Raw genomic sequence first — 18,477 nt, 5'->3', positions numbered from 1 at the left:
TTCACGCGCTGAGCCCCTCACGCGCCCTCCTGGGCCCTGGCGTATCCAGAGGCCCCATTGGCTGTGCGTCTCAAGGGGTCGGAGACGATTGGCCTGTGTTTGCAGCCGGAGGGAGGCACGCGGCTCGGGTGCATGCCCACAGAGGCGGGCGGGGCTGGACGCGCCGGGCGGGGACCGGGAGGAGGGGCGCGCGCTGTGGCGTCGGGTGTTTTGGTTTGGATTTTTTTTCCGCGAAAGAAGTTTGCTTTGGCCACGCCTCAAGGCGGCCGCCTCCTCCTGCCCCCTCCTCCGCCCCTCCGCGCACACCTCTCGGTGCAGATTGCAAAGCGCCTTCCGTTGCGAGAGCTGCAGATTTTGCAAGAGCCAGGCTCGCCCACCTTGTAGAAGGGGCGCCTTGGGTCCCCTCTCACCCTCGGTTGCAAAGGGCCGGCCGCTTGATTTGGACACCCCCTCGCCCAGACTGCATGATCTCCCGGGACCCTTTTGAGTTGCACGTTTCTGCACCGAGGACCTCAAATTCCCGTCGCTCCTAGGATTTGCAGCGTTCTGGATACTGGAGGGTTGCAGGCTACACTCGCCCGCCCCTGGGCAGACAGTCGTCCAAACCACTGGAGTGTGCCGGTGACTGGCAGGCCAGCCCTTCGCCTCTCCATGAACCCGTGAGCCTGGGGGCAGGTGCCAGGCGATGGCGCGGCCTGTGAGCGACAGGACCCCGGCCCCTCTGCTGCTGGGCGGCCCGGTCGGGACACCCCCTGGCGGGGGAGCGCTGCTTGGGCTGCGGAGCCTTCTGCAGGGGACCAGCAAGCCCAAAGAGCCGGCCAGCTGTGAGTTCTAACCCCCATCTCACCCAGTCCGGACACCCCACCCCCTTAAGGCCTTAAATGCCGTTGCTTGGGGGGTGGGGGCCCATAGACACCTCCTGTGTGGGGGGAGTCCATCTTCCCAACCTTAATCTACTCAATTATTCGGGTGTTTAGGCCCCTAGATCCCTCAGCGCCCAGGACCCAAAAGCGGCAGCTCTGAAGCCCGTCCACCCTAAGGTCCCCAAAGTCTTCCTCCCTCGGTTCACAGGAGTGTAGGCCCCAGCCTCCTCTTCCTTTGGTCCGGGAGTCTGGACCCCTGGGGTCCCAGGGAGGGGGTGTGTCGGGTGCTCACACGGTGGTGACACGGGCTTGGGCGGGGCGTCATGGGGTCACATGGAGTCTAGGAATGAGGAATGTGCCCCAGGAATAGAGCCCCTTCCTGTCCCTTACAGATGGTGGGGGAGGGGGAAGGGGGTACAGCGCGCAGGGGATGGGGTTGGGTAATTACAGTGGAATTACAGAGCTGTCATTTTTTTCTCTCACCTGCCCAACCCTCCACCTACCCTCTCCCTGCCCCCCTGTTCCTGAACTTCCGTCCCTCTTTCTCTGGGTCGCTGTCTTTCTGTGTCTCAATCCCTTCCCGGCATTCTGTCCCCATCTCTGTGAATCTGTCCACCTGTCTCTGCCACCCCCGTCTCCGTTCTTTCTGGGTCTCTCTCCCACTCTGCGTCTCCGTCCCTTCATTTCCCGTCTCTCCTCTCCGACTCCCCATCCCCTCTTTCTCTGGATCTCCGCCCTGTGCCTCTCGGACTCGGGGTCTCTTCTCCCATCTCTATCTCCACCCCCCCGCCATCCCAACCCGTCTTTCCCGGCCCGCAGGTCTCCTGAAGGAAAAGGAGCGCAAGGCGGCCCTGCCCGCAGCCACAACCCCTGGGCCAGGCCTGGAGACTGCGGGCCCGGCGGATGCCCCGGCTGGGGCGGTGGTGGGCGGCGGGTCCCCGCGGGGGCGCCCGGGGCCAGTTTCCGCCCCGGGTCTGTTGGCGCCACTGCTTTGGGAGCGCACGCTGCCGTTCGGCGATGTGGAGTACGTGGACCTGGACGCCTTCCTGCTGGAGCACGGGCTCCCGCCCAGCCCGCCGCCCCCCGGTGGCCCATCGCCGGAGCCGTCGCCCGCGCGGACGCCCGCACCCTCCCCAGGGCCGGGCTCGTGCGGCTCCGCTTCCCCCCGCTCCTCTCCTGGGCACGCCCCCGCCCGGGCTGCCCTCGGGGCCGCCAGCGGCCACCGCGCAGGTGCGGCGAAGGGGGCGGGGCGGGTCCTGACGGGGCGGGGCTTGGACTCAGGGGGCGGGGCTGTGCGACGCTGGGGGCTGGGACCGTGGGACCCGGCTGCGGCCCCGAATTTTGTGTCCAGTTGTCGAGCGGTGTCGTGGGAGGGGGCCAGATTCTGTGTCTCTTAATGGGTCAGGAACTTCGTCTTCTGGCTCCATAGGGGAGGAGAGACTTGGAACCCTAAATTCCAGGAAGCCTGCCCAATGAGATTTTGTGGGTTTTTCTGTGGGACGTGGGGACAAAGGATGTGGATACTCGTGAAGCCAGAACTGGAAGTCCGGAACACCAGAGTTATTTACTGGGCAGTGGACTGACCCCAGAATCTGGGCCCATAATCGATGGAACTGGGATAGAACTGGAGCCCCTAGGTCCTTTACAGGAGCAAAGGAGGGGCGCAGAATTCTGTTTACCCAGGACATAAGAGACTGGCAGCCCAGTTCTTGGGTCCCCCAGTGGGGCGTGCTGCAGCCCCGGGTCCCAGAGTTCTTCAGAAGGGAAGACGTTAGGGATCTTGTTTCTGGATTCTCCAACTGGGGCTAGGACCAAGCTTCCTATATTCCTAGGAGAGGCGTGGGATCCCGGAATCGTGTGTACCCCAGTGGCGCGGGGCCTGGGAAGGTCCAGGAGGCCGATGCTCCCTGGAGAGCAGGGGATTGGGATCTTTGGGGGGTGAGATGTTGGAGCTAAGTGACTGGAAGAGCAAGAGGAAAGATGTTTCCCTTTGGGCATATTGAGGTCTCCAGGGACGGACTACAGTTTGGGAATTCCTGGGCACACCTGCCCCAGGTCCGACCTCCGGGCCGAACCAGGGCCCTACCCTTCCCAGCCGCACATTCCTGCGCCACGTGAGTCTCCCCTCCCTCCTCCGCGCTTCGCGCAGGCGCCTTCACGCGCGAGGGGGCGGGGCCGGGGAACGTGAGGGCGCCGATGGCAGGGGGGCCTGGGAGGGAGGGAGGAGGAGGGAAGCAGGCGTCAGCACGTGACTCGGCCCTGAACCTGTGTCCTTAGCTGGCCCCGGCTGGCTGGTGCTTAAAGGTACAGGCGCCTCCTTTCGAACCAATCTTCTGGAATCTTAGAGCAGCTTCTCCTCTTCTCTTCCCTTACTCTTCTCAGCGAGTAGCTCTTAGACTGTAACTTGAGAGCTTTTCAATGCAGTAGATTATTTTTCTCTGGACAATCTGGGGTCTAAGCTTAGGTGGTGGATTCGGTAAGTAGGATTCAGGCTAGACTGTGCATCTGAAGTCCTGAGGTTTTAGAAGCAATAGCTCCATCGCTTCTTGGCTTTTGGCTAAGATTAAGTGTAGAAGCAATAGCCCTGATTCATGTGCTATCTAGGGCAAGTCAGTTATGACTGGGACTCAGTTTCCTTGTTTGTAAAGGTGGATATGGCTCCATGATCTCTAAGCATCTTTATGGCTTAGGGGAACTTTCATTTTTCTTGTTATTTTGGAGACGGAGTCTTGCTCTGTTGTCGAGGCTGGAGTGTGGTGGTGTGATCTCGGCTCACTGCAACCTCCACCTCCCGGGTTCAAGTAATTCTCCAGCCTCAGCCTCCCTAGTAGCTGGGCTTACAGGCACCCGCCACTGCACCTGGCCAATTTTCATACTTTTAGTGAAGATGAGGCTTTGCCATGTTGGCCATGCTGGTCTCAAACTCCTGACCTCAGGTGATTTGCCGCCTCGGCTTCCCAAAGTGCTAGGGTTATCGGCGTGCGAGGGAACCTTCATATTTTATATTAGGGAGATTAGTCCCTGGCCAAATTTATGCTAGATCTCAGAAGGGCTCTCCATGTGGCTATGATACCAGAGCAAGAGGTAGCTTCTGGAAACCCCTTCCCTAAAATACACACTCAGCTGACACGTGCTGTTTCTCCAAGGCCTGACCTCTCGGGACACACCCAGCCCTGTGGACCCAGACACCGTGGAGGTGCTGATGACCTTTGAACCCGACCCAGCTGATCTTGCCCTATCAAGCATTCCTGGCCATGAGACCTTTGACCCTCGAAGACACCGCTTCTCAGAGGAGGAACTTAAGCCCCAGCCAATCATGAAGAAGGCGAGGAAAATCCAGGTGCCAGAGGAGCAGAAGGTGAGCAGAGCTGGATGTGGGACATAGGCTTGGCTGGAGACATGCCCCACAGCCAGGGTGGGGCCTTTTCTCACATTCAGGCCTGGGCTTCTCACTGGGATTAGTGCTCAGCCTCTCCTGGCCTGCAGCCACAGATTAGTTCTCCTTGGCCATGGGGCACAAGGGGGCAGGAGCCTGAGGTTTATGAAGATAGTGTCAGCTGGGCGAGGGGTCTCACTCGTGTAATCCCAACACTTTGGGGGCTGAGGCAAGAGGGTCGCTTGAGCTCAGGAGTTCAAGACCAGCCTGGGCAACATGGTGAAACCCCATTTCTACAAGCTACTTGGGAGGCTGAGGTGGGAGGATTGCTTGTGCCTGGGAGGTTGAGGCTGCAGTGAGCCAAGATTGCACCACCGCACTCCAGCCTGGACTACAGAGTGAGACCTTGTCTTAAAACAAAAGACAGTGTCACTGTGGGGTGCTGACTCAGCCAGCTCTGCTAGGCCTACTTGTAGAGACTTGGAGCTTCTCCTATTACTTGGATCCAGAACCCTCAGTGGGTCAGGTCTCAGGCTCCACCAGGCACAACTGCGAAGGACAGTCTTCCTTGGCAATGGGATATCAGCCTGTGGCCTGTCTCTCCTTACTCAGCAGGCCTTTGATCTCTGATGTGGGACTTCTTTGGAGTGATTGCCTTTGGCTAGGATGCAGATTCGGCCAGCCCCTTTAGGACTTGTTTCCTGGGCCTGGGCTTCTCACTGGTGGGAGGCTTCAGCTTCTGTTAACAGCCAGGGCCGCTTTCTGATTTGGGATGATTTGAGCAGTGATTGCATCTTTGCATCCTTTTTTTTTTTTTTTGGCCATTACTGGAGTCTTCCCTAGCAAGAGTTGCTTGGGCTTCTGTTACAAGACTTTGTCATTCCAGGCCAGGCGCGATGGCTCACGCCTTGTAATCCCAGCACTTTGGGAGGCTGAGGTGGGCAGATCACTTGAGGTCAGGAATTTGAGACCAGCCTGGCCAACATGGTGAAATCTCGCCCCTACTAAAAGTACAGACATTTTCTGGGTGCAGTGTCTCATGCTTGTAATCCCAGCACTTTGGGAGGCCGAGGCTGGTGGATCACGGGATCAGGGGACCATCCTGGCAAAGATGGTGAAACCCCGTCTCTACTAAAAATACAAAAATTAGCTGGGCATGGTGGCACGTGTCTGTAGCCCAGGTACTTGGAAGGCTGATGAACCTGGGAGACGGAGGTTGCAGTGAGCTGAGAGAGACTGTGCCACTGCACTCCAGCCTGGTGATAGAGCAAGACTCCATCTCAAAAACAAAAACAAACAGGCCAGGTGTGGTGGCTCATGCCTGTAATCCCAGCACTTTGGGAGGCCGAGGCGGGCAGATCACCAGGTCAGGAGATGGAGACTATCCTGGCTAACATGGTGAAACCCCGTCTCTACTAAAAATAAAAAAAATTAGCCAGGTATGGTGTCGGACACTTGTAATCCCAGCTACTCGGGAGGCTGAGGCAGGAGAATGGCGGAGGCGGAGCTTGCAGTGAACTGAGATTGTGCCATTGCATTCCAGCCTGGGCAACAAAGTGAGACACCATCTCAAAAAAAAAAAAAAAAAAAAAAAATTGGCCGGGCGCGGTGGCTTAAGCCTGTAATCCCAGCACTTTGGGAGGCCGAGACGGGCGGATCACGAGGTCAGGAGATCGAGACCATCCTGGCTAACACGGTGAAACCCCGTCTCTACTAAAAAATACAAAAATCTAGCCGGGCGAGGTGGCGGGCGCCTGTAGTCCCAGCTGCTCGGGAGGCTGAGGCAGGAGAATGGCGTAAACCCGGGAGGCGGAGCTTGCAGTGAGCTGAGATCCGGCCACTGCAGTCCAGCCTGGGCAACAGAGCAAGACTCCGTCTCAAAAAAAAAAAAAAAAAAAAAAATTAGCCAGACACGGTAGCAGGCACCTATAATCCCAGCTACTCAGGAGGCTGAGGCAGGAGAATCGCTTGAACCTAGGAGGTGGAGGTTGCAGTGAGCCAAGATCATGCCACTGCACTCCAGCCTGAGTGACAGAGCGAGACTCCATCTCAAAAAACAAGACTTTGCCATACCCTCGTGCAAGACATAGCTACTTGAAGCAGCTAGGACGGGCCTATAAGTCAAATCAACACCAGTGGTTTCTCCTGCTAGAGGGCCCTATTGCTTGGGACTGGATTTACCCTCACAAGCAGGAACTGGGCTTTAATTAAATGGTGGAGTGGAGAGCATCTCTCTGAGCCCAGTGGTCCTTAGTTACTAAGGAGGAGTCCTCCTTAGGAACCAACTTCCAGGATGGGAGGACTTCAGGTATAATCCTCTGGGGAGGTCTCAGGATAGTCCCCTTTCCTAAGGGACAGCTCTTCTCTCAGTCAGGTCCTGGTGGGGAGGAGGCTATTCTCTGGCCTCAGTTCAAGGCCAGCAGGTCAGAGACTGGCCACAGCCATTGAAACCACTTAGACCTCACTATTGTTTGCCAAGGATGGATGAGGTTGCCTTGGCAACCAGGTCAGAAGGCTCCAGCTCTGGGAGGATTTTATGGGACACCAAACCCCATCACCAGGGCACCAAGATTTCCTTAGCAACCAAGATCTGGAAAGGCAATGTGCAGGGCAGTGCTTTTCAACGGGAGAAGCCCTCAGACCATGAAGGCCTTGTTGCTAGGGAACAAGCATCCTTAGCAAGCAGGAGCTAACTGCAGGCCCTTTATCATGTGGAGAGGGCTGGGGCCCCGCTTTGCAGAATGGAGACTTAAAGTGAGTTGCTTAAGGGTGGGGGTCTATCTCGTGTCTTTACTGTTGCTAGGGGCCCAATCTCCTTAGCAACCAGGGCCCTAGAAAGGCAGACCCATGGGTATCTATCCCAGCAGAGACCTGGTATGGTTTAGGCCCCGCTGCTGTGGCTCCCTTACTCTCTCGCTGGGACCTGGGTCCCTCTGGACCTCAGTGTCCTCCCCCTTTCCTCCCCCAGGACGAGAAATATTGGAGCCGCCGGTACAAGAACAACGAGGCAGCCAAGCGGTCCCGGGACGCCCGGCGGCTCAAGGAGAACCAGATATCGGTGCGGGCGGCCTTCCTGGAGAAGGAGAATGCCCTGCTGCGGCAGGAAGTGGTGGCTGTGCGCCAGGAGCTGTCCCACTACCGCGCCGTGCTGTCTCGATACCAGGCCCAACACGGGGCCCTGTGAGGCTGCCCCACATCCCCACCTGGCGGAGCTCTCCTCCGCCTTGCTGAGACTTACGCCCTGTTCCCTCCCTGCCCTGTGGCCCACGGGCCGGCCAGCTGGGTGCCCCAGGGACGTGATAATGCAGATAAATACATTTATATTTTTAAGAAAAAGCGAACCTCCCCCCTCCCTTGCGGGGGCGGGGAGGGTCCTCTGTGTGTCCCCGGCACGTCAGGGACCCCATCCTCCCACCGCCTCCGTTAACACGATCCTGAATAAATCTTGAGAACCCCAGAGCCAGCTGTTGTGGAAGAGGAGGGCAGCTCCCTGGCATACTGGCTACAGCCCGTGGGCAGCTCCGGGCTGCCGTCCATAGAGGGCAGGCGCTGCTGGAAGTGCTGGAGTCTGAGTCCTCCCGCGGGCTGTCGGATGGAGGAAGGGCAGAAGGTCTGAGAGGAAGGAAGCGACTGCCTTTATTGCATAGACCTTTTCAATTGCTTTTTAGATTGGGGACGGAGGACGCGCATGAGACGAACAGGGGATATGAATTTCCCCGCCCCCACCCGCGGGGGGAGGAATATTAGTGCAAATCCTAGCGCCGGCCCCGGGGAACCTGCCCCTCCTGGGCTGATTGGCCAGCTAAATGGAGGCACCGGAGTGGATGGGGCGAGGCTGCGGGCCCTGAAGGGCCGAATCACTGAGGCCTACCCCAGCCAGTACATTCCAGGTCCTGTCATTGGGCGACGCGTAAAACAGGCTCCGCCCTCAGCCAGCCTGGCCGGGTAGGAGCAGGTGGCTAGCTTCAGGACTAAGCCCTGCCCCTTAAGGGCGTCCCGAGATCAGACGCCAGGCCCCGCCCTCATTGATCAGGCACTACCCTCGTGACGACGTCCACTCTCCAGCATCACGTCTGGTCCCATGAAGGCGGGCGCAATCCTGAGACGGGGCCAGGGCCCTTGCACTTGCGGGCTGCCACCACAACTCTAGCAGCCAGGCCACACCCCTAGCTCAGGCTCCGCCCCATTGGAATGTAGGCCCCGCCCCCGGCGGGTTCCAACCTTGTTGAGTTTCAGGGCTCCCGCCCTGGGCAGCCAGGAGGCCCGGTGAGCAGTGTACCGAGGCCAGGGTGCATCTGTGCCTGTAGCGGCCCATACTCCACCTGCTCCCCGTCCACCGTGAGCACGCCGCGCGGCGTGAGCGGCTCTAGGCGGAAGGCACGGGCCGCGGCGTAGCCCAGCTGCGGACAGCTCAGGCTGAACTGGCTACCATGCTCCATGGCCAGGAAAAGGCGTAGCAACGCAGCCCGCGAGATGCCGCTACGCACCCAGCACAGGTGCACCAGGCCGTCGTCGAAGCGCGCGTGCGGAGCTGCCACCAGGTCAGCGCCTAGGTGGCTGGGCGATATGGCCAACATGAGCACAAAGTCCCCCTCCAGCGTCACCCAGTCTGGGGGCAGTGGGGTGCCCAGCGGAGGCAGCAGGTGGTCAGGCAGGCCGCAGGTGGAGGCCGCTACCCGGGAATCAGGGGTGGGCGGTGGGAGCCCAGAAGATGGGGGAATTACGGGGGCCCCCTCAGTGACGGGTGAGTGTAGAGCTGTCTTGGGAGAGCCAGGAGGTGAAGACAGCAGTGGGTCCGGGGACAGTGGAGCATCCCCAGCCCCACCCCAGTCCCCAGCCAGCTCTGGGCCCCCACCGTTGAGGGACAGGATGGGCAGGGGTTCTGGTGAGCCAGGGGAGGCCAGGGCAGGTTGGGGCAGGGGCAGGGGCAGGTCAGACACAGAACGATGCAGGGGTGAGTGGGCCATGGGAGGGGCTGGGTCTGGGGTTAGGGTCAGCTCTGACTTAGCACGGGGCAGGCTATGGACAGGGGTGGGCGAGGTGGGTTCCACAGTGGCGGGGAGGTAGGAGAGGCGTCCGCGGTAGGTGTGCAGTGTGGCGAGGCCCAGCACCGTGCCCAGTGTGAAGCGGGCACTGCCCAAGGCCCTGAAGCGCTCGCTCTGGATATCCACATCTGACACGAAGCCCCAGGCCACAGACAGGAAGGAGAAACAGCGGGAGCCCGAGGCCAGCGTCACGGAGAGCAGGTCCAGTGGGTGGCCGCCACCCCGGCAGAGCAACAGTGAGCAGTTGAGCAGCAGGTCGAGGCCCAGGGCTGGCTCAAATCTTCACCGCCAGAGATGGAGAGACACACAGAAAGAGTAAATAGGGGTAGGGGAAAGAGACAGGCAGGGAAGCAGGTGGCAATGAGGCCAGGAAGGCCATGGCCCAGGCCCACCACAGCCGCGGGGCCACCTCTAGGCAATTCCTTACGGGGCCAGGTTCCCGGTCATCTCTTTCATTTGCTCCCTACAATTCACTGAGTGCCTCCCATGCCAGGCAGAGTTCTGGGCACTAGGGATACAGCTGGGAGCCAGGCAGGCTGATTTACTTGACTGTGGGTTTGCCTGAGTGAGAGATATAGGGGTCCCTATCACCCCAGGAGGGGCTTATCCCTCCCTTGGTGGTATTCTCAACCTACCCCCCGTGCTGGTTCACTGCTCCGGCCAGCGCATTGCCTGAGCCACAGGGGAGGATGCCCACAGGCATCTTCACAGCTTCCTCCCAGTCAGGGCGATCTAGGAGGCCGTTCAGCACCTGGAGGGTGGGGAGACCAGAAGCCTGGGTCCTGGTGGCAGCCTCTGCAGTGCCCCAGGGCCCAGGGTTAGGGGCAGGGTGCTCCTGCTCTACCTCATGGAGCAGCCCGTCTCCTGAGACCGTGACGATGCCATCCCACTCACTCAGGCTCAGCCCCTGGACCAGCTCCCGAGCGTGGTTCTGTCGTTCTGAAGTGGGATACCGGGCCGTTAGGAAGGCTGTCCCACCCCAGCCCCATAGCCCCAGGAGTCCCACCCACCACTTTGCTCCCTTAGGACTCAGTTGTCCCAGCCCCCAGCTCCCATTCTCACTGGCCCTTACCTGTCTGGATGAGGTTGAAGGACAGCCCAGCTTCAGAAATCATGGGAAGCACGTAGTTCTTACACCACTGCCAGGCCAAGCCCCGCCCCCCAAAGGGATTGACCAATAGGAGCAACCTGGGCGGCCGAGGTAGCAGGTCAGGGGTGATCTCTGTGGAGAGAGGTTAGGGTCTGCAGAGACCAGCGACCCAGGACCCCCACCTTGGAAACAGTCCCTTCAAACAGCCCCCTACAGAATTGGTGGAGGGCTAGCACCTGGCACCTGCTGGCTCTCATCTGGCCAGGCCTAGGTATGCAGCCCTGCCCCACCACCCAGGTGCTGAGACAAAGGCAGAGCTTAGGTGTGAAACCAAATGCCCTTTGTCCCCACTTGTGGGAGGAGGGCACGAGAGCTGTAGTTCGGAGCTGTGGTTCCCACTTTCCTCACCCCGAACACCTATCAGCCAGGATCAGTTTACTTCCAGCCCTTAGGGGCCCCAGGCAGGATTAGATGCCACCTCTGAACTCCAGGGAAGCCGTAGGAGACCTCTGTTGGCACCCATCACTCTGGGTGGTGCCTGGTCCTGTCTCAGGCTGCTGCTCTCACCAGCCTGGGTGACTCATCTGTGGTCAAGACCCATGCAAAGGGGAAGAGGGCAGGAGACATAAACATAAATCTAGCAAGAGAACAGCAGATGTAAATCACTTCTCTGTCTGCCTTTTTGTTCTGTTTTTTTGTGACAGACTTTCGCTCTTGTTGCCCAGGCTTGAGTGCAATGGTGTGATCTCGGTTCACTGTAACCTCTGCCTCCCAGATTCAAGTGATTCTCCTGCCTCAGCCTCCCAAATAGCTGAAATTACAGGTATCCGTCACCACTCCTGGCTAATTTTTGTATTTTTAGTAGAGACGGGGTTTCGCCATGTTGGCCAGGCTGGTCTCAAACTCCCGACCTCAAGTGATCCACCTGCCTCAGCCTCCCAAAGTGCTGGGATTATAGATGTGAGCCACTGCACCCGACCTCTGCCTGTGCTTTTTTTTTTTTTCTTTTGAGACAGAGTTTTGCTCTTGTTGCCCAAGCTGGAGTGCAATGGCACAATCTTGGCTCACTGCAACCTCTGCCTCCTGAGTTCAAGCAATTCTCCTGCCTCACCTTCCTATAGCTGGGATTACAGGTGTGTGGCATCACACCCAGCTAATTTTTTATATTTTCAGTAGAAACGGGGTTTCACCATGTTAGCCAGGCTGGTCTCAAACTCCTGACCTCAGGTGATCCGCCCGCCTCAACTTCCCAAAGTGCTGGGATTACAGGCGTGAGCCACCACACCCGGCCCTCTGTCTTTTTGTTCCTTCTGTAGCCCATCTCTGTGTATCACTCCTAATGGATCCAGAGAGATGCATCACCCAGACACAGAAAAATAGACACAGCTGCCTATGAGGAAATTCTGCAGAGACACCAAGGTGGCCCCAGGACAGAGCAGCTGCCCAGCGCCTCACCCCCATCCCCGGGCAGCGGCAGTCCTCGGAGCAGACAGGTGAGGGCGGTGGCCCAGCGCTGGGCCTCGGCACGGTTCTCTTCGTAGGTGGTAGCCCCATCTGTCCGGAAGGTGCGGGTGGTTCTGCGCCGGCTCCCGCGCCGGCTCCGAGGGTAGGTGTAGATGCAGAAATAGGCCGCTGAGTCTGAGGGGCTACGGCTTCGCAGGGTGCAGCAGCCTGAGACCTCGGCCAACGGGACCAGGCCACCCCGGGGCCTGGCTTCGGGTTTGGGGCGCAGCCGCTGTATGTGCAGGGCCTGCGACGTGAGGGTGAGGGCAAAGCGTGGGCCTCGGGCTGGGTAGGAGCCAAACTCGCCATGGAGGAGCGGGGTGCTGGCAGCCAGTGGCGGTGGGGGCGGGGCCATGGTCTTAGCCCTGACCAGGGTGCTCCTAGGCCTGTGGCCCCAGCTCCTGGTCAGCTCCTGTTCCGGCCTCTGTGGAAAGGGAGGAGAGAAGGAGTAAGAGTTCAGGACCCCATGGCAGGGGCAGGGGCTGTGGACAGGAGGAGACAATGAGGGGCAGTGGCAGGTGAGACAGGAGCACCAGAGACAGACAGGCTCTGACAGGTGCGGGCAGACCTTGAGGATGCAGGGCAGAGGCCAGCTGGGCAGGAAGGCCAGCATCCTGGAGGGGGCTGGAGACCCGGGCATGCAAACATTCAATCATTTATTCCCCAGTACGTATTCAGTACCCTGTATGTGCCAATCACGGTGCTAGGCCTAGCAAACACAGCAGGAAACAAAACAGCCCCAAATCCTTGCCTTCACAGGAACAGATAAACAAGAGAAAGGATTAAAATATGCAGGGGGTTGGGTGATGATAACGGGCTTTGGGGGAAAAGAAGGCACAGGAAGGGGAATGGATAGTGGGATTGGAATATGCAGAAACAGACATGCAAAGACTGAAAGACACACCCCCTCCATCCCCTGCCACCACATGGTGCGGAGGGTAATAACAGCAAAACAATCACAAATGCAATAGCGATACGGTCTGAGAGCCAGAGAAACACTGAGAGGAGACAAACAGGGTCAATGAGGTGAAACCCAGGCTGATGAAAGATACTTAAGAGAGTAAGACTTTCTCACCCCCACAAGAAAGGCAAGACAGAGTGGAAGGGAGAGCAAATAGGAGGGGTAGGAGGCAGGCATGGGGACAGCTGGAGAGAAGGGATATGACAGAGGGACTGCGGGGTCTGAGAGGAGCCACATGCAAGCACCTGCAAGGGGCAGGGTCCAAGAGCTGGTCCCTGAGCACTGACCTGGGTGCCTGGCCGCCTGCTCTCCAGGGAGCAGGTGGGAGCACGACTGAGGTCCCTTCCCCCCAGGCCCTCTCCCTGCCCTCTGCCCGGATTTTGCCTCCGCCTCTTTTCGATCACCTTTGTTCCCCACTGCCCCGCCCAGCCACCTGCCAGTTCTGCCCCTCACATTCCCCAGACCCAGAGCGCCAGGACACCCCCTCCCCGTCCCGCCTGTGGACTCACCCTTAGGAACTACATCTGCTCCCCTACCCCCAGCGGCTCCCTCGGTCTAGGATGTCTGCCTCACCCCTAAACCTGCCCTGGCCCCATTATGGGAACCTCAAATCAGGCTCAAGCATAGAGCCCTAGATGTTCTCCAGTCTTGGGCCTGGGTCTCTGTCCCTGGGTCACTGAGACCTGGACCTGGGTCTCCATCCATTGGTCCCTAATCCATAGGCCTGCGTGTCTGGCCCTGGTCCTCTGAGCCGCCATCGGCACCCTATTTCCAGAACTCAGTCCCAGGCCTGGGTTCAGTCCTGGCCCAGGTTTTTCATTTCCATCTCCCACCCCGGTGCCCCAGTCCCAGGCCTGCGTCCTCTTGGTCCCTCAGTCCCCTAGACTCCGGTCCCTGCCCCGACCCCCGCACCCTCCTCACACGCCGGGTCCTCCTCCAGGCGGCCCCGCAAGTCAGCACCAACAGTCCCCATCAGACCTAGGGGTGGGGGGAGGGTGTGCATCCGCTCAGCCAATGGCCGTGCAGCCGGCCTGGGCCGCACCAATACGAGGGCTCAGGGGGTGGAGCCAGTCAGCTCGCGAGCTTGGCGCAGGGACTGGCCGCGGGAGAAGCCGAGAACTGGGCGGGGCCTCGCGCTTCGGGGGACTGGCCGCCATCGTAGGTGAGGGCAGACGCGCAGCGGTGACGACGTCGCGGCCCCATAGACAGCGCCGTTGTCGCCATCTTTGTTAAGGGAAAGTGGGCCTGTCCCATCCATTCAATTCACAAAAGAAAGGGGCGTGAGGGAGGAGGTCTTTATATGCAAAGACAGAGACTCTAACACACGTAACAAAGGCCCAGAGATCCAGACACAGAGCAAGGCAGAGACCCAGAGAGGCTGGATGAGGCAATAAGAGAGCTGGGAGGAGAGAGTGGGGAAAGTGAAGGATACGTTTATTTTCTAACAGTTACAGAGTCAGAGAGACCCAGAGAAAAGCAGAGATATAAACAAGAGACCACAACAGTGGGATTGAGAATGTGCAAGGTAAGGATACAAGAAAACCCTGAAAATGACAGACACGGAGACAGATGGAGACAGACACTTCTGGAATGGAAGCTGGGAAGGAGAGGCTCATTAATTCAGACTTATTTACCTCAGGCTCAAACCAGAATGGAAGCGCCATGAGATAAACATCTGCCCAGTGAATGACCCAGTCACATGGGAAGACAGAGACATAGAGAGATGGGGACAGTATTTCTAGGTCAAAGGTGAGGGAGGGAGAGAATATTGGAAGCCCAGGGGCTGGGAGGAACTGGGACAGAAAGTTAAGATGTTGCCAGACTCACCGAGGCAAAGACATGGCGAAAGTGAAAGAAAGGCAAGTATATATCAAGGGACCTAGAAACAGAATTGCATAGAGAGAAAGAGATATGCATTAGGAGACAAGGACAGAGCTCGCTAGAAAGTGAGAAATGTAGGCTGTAGGCTGGGCGAGGTGGCTTACGTCTGCCCAGCACTTTGGGAGGCTGAGGCGGGTGGATTGCGAGGTCAGGAGTCCAACATGGTGAAACCCCTGTCTCTTTTTTTTTTTTTTTGAGATGTAGTCTGGCTCTGTCACCAGGTTGGAGTGCAGTGGCGCGATCTCAGCTCACTGCAACCTCCGCCTCCGTGGTTCAAGCGATTCTTCTGCCTCAGCCTCCGGAGTAGCTGTGACTACAGGCACATGCCACCACATCCGGCTAATTTTTTATATTTTTAGCAGAGACGGGGTTTCACCGTGTTAGCCAGGATGGTCTTGATCTCCTGACCTCGTGATCTGCCCGCCTCGGCCTCCCAAAGTGCTGGGATTACAGGCGTTGAGTCACCACACTGGGCTGAAACCCCCGTCTCTACTAAAAATACAAAAATTAGCCAGGTGTGGTAGCACGCGCCTGTAATCCCAGCTACTCAGGAGGCTGAGGCAGGAGAACTGCTTGAACCCAAGAGGTGGAGGTTACAGTGAGCCGAGATCGTTCTACTGCACTGCAGCCTGGGTGACAGAGCAAGACTCTGTCTCAAAAAAAAAAAAAAAAAAAAAAAAAAAAGATAAATATAGGAAGAAGTTTGCTTATCGTCAAATCATGTACCTAGCATCCAACCCACAGCAGCAACGGCACCAGATAGTATGTGCCAAGGAATGACACGGAGAGAAAGGGGGACAGAAACCCAGTAAGACTGAGACAGGGGGCACAGCAACTGAGCTTGGGGCCCTGGGAGAAGGAAAGGCAGAGACACGGAGCAAAGAGGCTGAGATTCAAACACAGAGCCTAAGTCACAAAGGCGAGAGGACAGGGAGGAGGAAAAGGCGAAAGGACCCGGCAGCTCACACAGACTTGCTGTGTGGCTGCTGGGAAGCCCCTGAATTCTTGGCCTCAGCTGTCTTGTCTGGGACATGGGAAGAAAGCTATTCACACTGAAACAGGAATTAAAAGAAATTAAAGAATGTGTAAGCAAAAACTCAGTTGTATGTAAAAAACCCAGTTCCCCTTGAGAAAGAGAAAGAGGTCGAGTCCTGCCTGTTTTTCTGTCTGTGGCTAATGAGCCTTATCTCTCCCTTTCCCAGGCATTGTGAAGACCCTGTTTCTCTAGCTGTGCAGCTGCAAGATCACTAGACAGGATAAACTCAAGTCGTAAAACATGTTTTTCCTTGAAATGCAAGAAATAATGTAATGTATGACTCAATTGAATAACTCTTTGTTTCTCTCTTCTCTAACATGCTTCCCCGTGCACAGATCTCCCCCAGCCCCACAAAATGCTTAAAAGCTAACCTCTTTGTTCGGGGCTCAGTCTTTGTTTGGATGTTAATCTGACCGGGTCGGTGCACCTAAATAATAAATAATAAGTATCCTCCTCAACCCCTCGGTCTCTCTGATTCCTGAATTATCCCACTGCAACACCTGCCTGGAGAGAAGGTCTGAGATCACTTATAGAAGGGCTTCCGGGCTGGGCGCGGTGGCTCACGCCTGTAAGCTCAACACTTTGAGAGACTGAGGTGGGAGGATCCCTTGAGCCCAGGAGTTCAAGACCAGCCTAGGCAACAGAGACCCAGTCTCCAGAAAAAATAAAAAAATTAGCCGGGTGCAGTGACTCAGGCCTGTAATCCCAGCACTTTGGGAGGCCGAGGCGGGTGTATCACCTGAGGTCAGGAGTTTGAGACCAGCCTGACCAACATAGAGAAACCTCGTCTCTAGGAAAAATACAAAAGTAGCTGGGCATGGCGGCGCATGTGTGTAATCCCAGCTACTTGGGAGGTTGAGGCAGGAGAACTGCCTGAACCCGGGAGGTGGAGGTTGCAGTGAGCCGAGATCGTGCCATTTCACTCCAGCCTGGGTGACAAGAGTGAAACTCCGCCTCAAAATAAAATAAAATAAAATAAAATAAAATAAAATAAAATAAATAAAAATTAAAAAATTAGCCAGGCATGGTGGAGGCTACTTGGGAAGCTGAGGTGGGAAGATCACTTAAGCCCAGGAGGTTGCAGCTGCAGTAGGCTGTGATTGCGCCACTGCATTCCAGCCTGGGCAAGAGTGAGACCCTATTTTTTCTCACTCTGCCGCCCAGGCTGGAGTGCAGCGCGATCTCAGCTTACTGCAACCTCTGCCTCCCGGGTTCAAACGATTCTCCTGCCTCAGCCTCCTGAGTAGCTGGGATTACAGGCGCACACCACCATGCCCAGCTAACTTTTATATTTTTAGTAGAGACGGGGTTTCACCATGTTGGCCAGGCTGAGCTCGAACTCCTGGCCTCAGGTGATCCGCAGGCCTTGGCCTCCCAGAGTGCTGGGATTACAAGCGTGAGCTACCACGCCTGGCCTCCAATCTTTTTTTTTAAAAAAAAAAAGAAGAAGAAGAAAAGCTTTGGATTTTGTCTTTCCACAGTATGAGGATCTTGGCTTTTAGATGGTCCCTTACCTGGTCCTGCTCCTCTGCTTCAAGGAGTCCATTCATCTGCTGGTCCTCTGCTCTGTTACATCAATGGGGCCCTGGGCCTGGGTCTTAAGCCATAGTAGGCTGGTAGGAGCAAGGAGTCAGGTCTCACTTCAGCTCTGACCTTCAGCTCTGTGGAGGAGATGTGAGTGAGGAGCAGCATTGAGAGTCGACTGCAGGAGGCCCTTCCAGGCTCAATGTGCCAACAGACAGGGGCCTCCCTGCGGGGGGTGCCGGGGAAGAGTAGGTAAGTCATTTTAATCACTGCCCCAGCCAGTCCATCTGGTTGCACACAATACGTATGCTATAATAGGAGTGAAGGCTAATTTTTATTGAGCACTTATGTGCAAAACACTGACCTCAGCAGTTTTATTAACTTTCATAATCCTGGAAAACCTCCTGTGTGCCAGGCCTGTTGTCATCCCCTTTTTGTCCATAAGGAGAGCAAGGCCCAGAGAAGTTAAGTGATTTTCCCAAGATCACAGAAAGGTTAAGTGACTTGCCCAAGGTCACCCCATTAGTACCTAGCAGAGCCAGGATTTGAATTTGATTACAGCCTTGCAAGGCCCCATCTCACCATCTTTCTTTGCCTCTACTTCTCCCTGGGTCTCCTTCCTACCCTTTGGGCCTCCATTCCCCCCACCCCCAAGCCACGGGGCCTCCCACTTTCTAGGTCTCTTTCTAGGTCAGCAAAGGGCCATGTGGGGGCCGGGGGAGAAGGAGAAGCGGAACTCAAAGGATGGGAATACAGGATGCTATAGATTGAGGTGCAGCAAGATCATCTCGGGTTAGACCTTAAGTAGGACTTCCCAAGCAGCGGCTGCGCCTACGAAGTGTAGCGCGAGATAAGGGAGAAGTGAACCTGATAAGGAAACGCCCGAAGCGTGGGGTCAGAGGTTTCCAGATGCCCCGACTAGCCCTGCCAGCCCCGCCTCCTCACCTCCAACACTCGGCCCGCCGGGTCCTCCGCGAGCCACTGAGAGGCCGTCGGCGTCGGGCCAGAGCGTCACAGCGCGACGCGTCGTGCTAGCTCCACACATCTCGCTCCTAGAGCCCTTTCTTCCGGAAAACTATCGAGAACACGGCCCGGGTAGGGCCAGAGAGGCCCCCGACGTGCTGGCCCTTCCCTCTTGGACGTTGCGCTTGTTCCTCTGCTCTATGCTCTCTGAGGTTGTCGCCTGACTAGTCAGTCG

At 57.3% G+C, this 18,477-nt stretch overlaps 2 protein-coding genes and 1 long non-coding RNA gene across 14 annotated transcripts; 2 read left to right on the top strand and 1 right to left on the bottom strand.

The window, feature by feature from the left end:
• Positions 1–198: 198 nt before the first annotated feature.
• Positions 199–7,702, top strand: DB (D-box binding PAR bZIP transcription factor). The gene is made up of 4 exons (XM_011736161.2): positions 199–824; positions 1,683–2,093; positions 4,010–4,221; positions 7,208–7,702. Exons 1-4 carry the CDS (start codon positions 686–688, stop codon positions 7,421–7,423), a joined length of 978 nt encoding a protein of 325 aa, XP_011734463.2. The 5' UTR covers positions 199–685; the 3' UTR covers positions 7,424–7,702.
• A 150-nt stretch (positions 7,703–7,852) lies between these two features.
• On the bottom strand, positions 7,853–18,372 carry LOC105478648 (sphingosine kinase 2). Of its 11 annotated transcripts, none has more exons than XM_071087352.1 (8): positions 18,225–18,371; positions 17,270–17,416; positions 14,666–14,717; positions 11,830–12,301; positions 10,357–10,506; positions 10,129–10,223; positions 9,920–10,035; positions 7,853–9,564 (listed from the first exon to the last, which is right to left on the bottom strand). In XM_071087352.1, the coding sequence occupies exons 2-8, from the start codon at positions 17,299–17,301 to the stop codon at positions 8,472–8,474; spliced, it is 2,010 nt and encodes a 669-aa protein (XP_070943453.1). In that variant the 5' UTR covers positions 17,302–17,416; positions 18,225–18,371; the 3' UTR covers positions 7,853–8,471. The 11 variants fall into 11 exon arrangements, with proteins under 11 accessions (XP_070943453.1, XP_070943454.1, XP_070943455.1 ...); XM_071087353.1 differs by lacking the exon at positions 18,225–18,371 and adding an exon at positions 18,147–18,215; XM_071087354.1 differs by lacking the exon at positions 18,225–18,371 and adding an exon at positions 17,644–17,975.
• Positions 10,501–16,213, top strand: LOC112426073 (uncharacterized). Of its 2 annotated transcripts, XR_003017336.2 has the most exons (3): positions 10,501–11,197; positions 11,691–11,867; positions 15,922–16,213. It is a non-coding gene; the product is annotated as an uncharacterized lncRNA (long non-coding RNA). The 2 variants fall into 2 exon arrangements; XR_011617756.1 differs by lacking the exons at positions 10,501–11,197; positions 11,691–11,867 and adding an exon at positions 14,067–14,363.
• Positions 18,373–18,477: the final 105 nt, after the last annotated feature.

The sequence above is a fragment of the Macaca nemestrina genome, chromosome 20 (genome assembly GCF_043159975.1).
Source record: "Macaca nemestrina isolate mMacNem1 chromosome 20, mMacNem.hap1, whole genome shotgun sequence".
Lineage (NCBI taxonomy): Eukaryota > Metazoa > Chordata > Mammalia > Primates > Cercopithecidae > Macaca > Macaca nemestrina.
This window is presented reverse-complemented; position numbering and strand designations above follow the sequence as displayed.

Coding starts and splice junctions, on each gene's coding strand:
- DB (XM_011736161.2), top strand. CDS start 686: ATGGCGCGGCCTGTGAGCGACAGGACCCCGGCCCCTCTGCTGCTGGGC. Junction 825..1,682: donor GCCCAAAGAGCCGGCCAGCT/GTGAGTTCTAAC, acceptor CCCGGCCCGCAG/GTCTCCTGAAGGAAAAGGAG. Junction 2,094..4,009: donor CGCCAGCGGCCACCGCGCAG/GTGCGGCGAAGG, acceptor TGTTTCTCCAAG/GCCTGACCTCTCGGGACACA.
- LOC105478648 (XM_071087352.1), bottom strand. CDS start 17,301: ATGGACTCCTTGAAGCAGAGGAGCAGGACCAG. Junction 12,302..14,665: donor TTCGCCATGTCTTTGCCTCG/GTGAGTCTGGCA, acceptor CCCTTTCCACAG/AGGCCGGAACAGGAGCTGAC. Junction 10,224..10,356: donor CTTCAACCTCATCCAGACAG/GTAAGGGCCAGT, acceptor ATCCCACTTCAG/AACGACAGAACCACGCTCGG.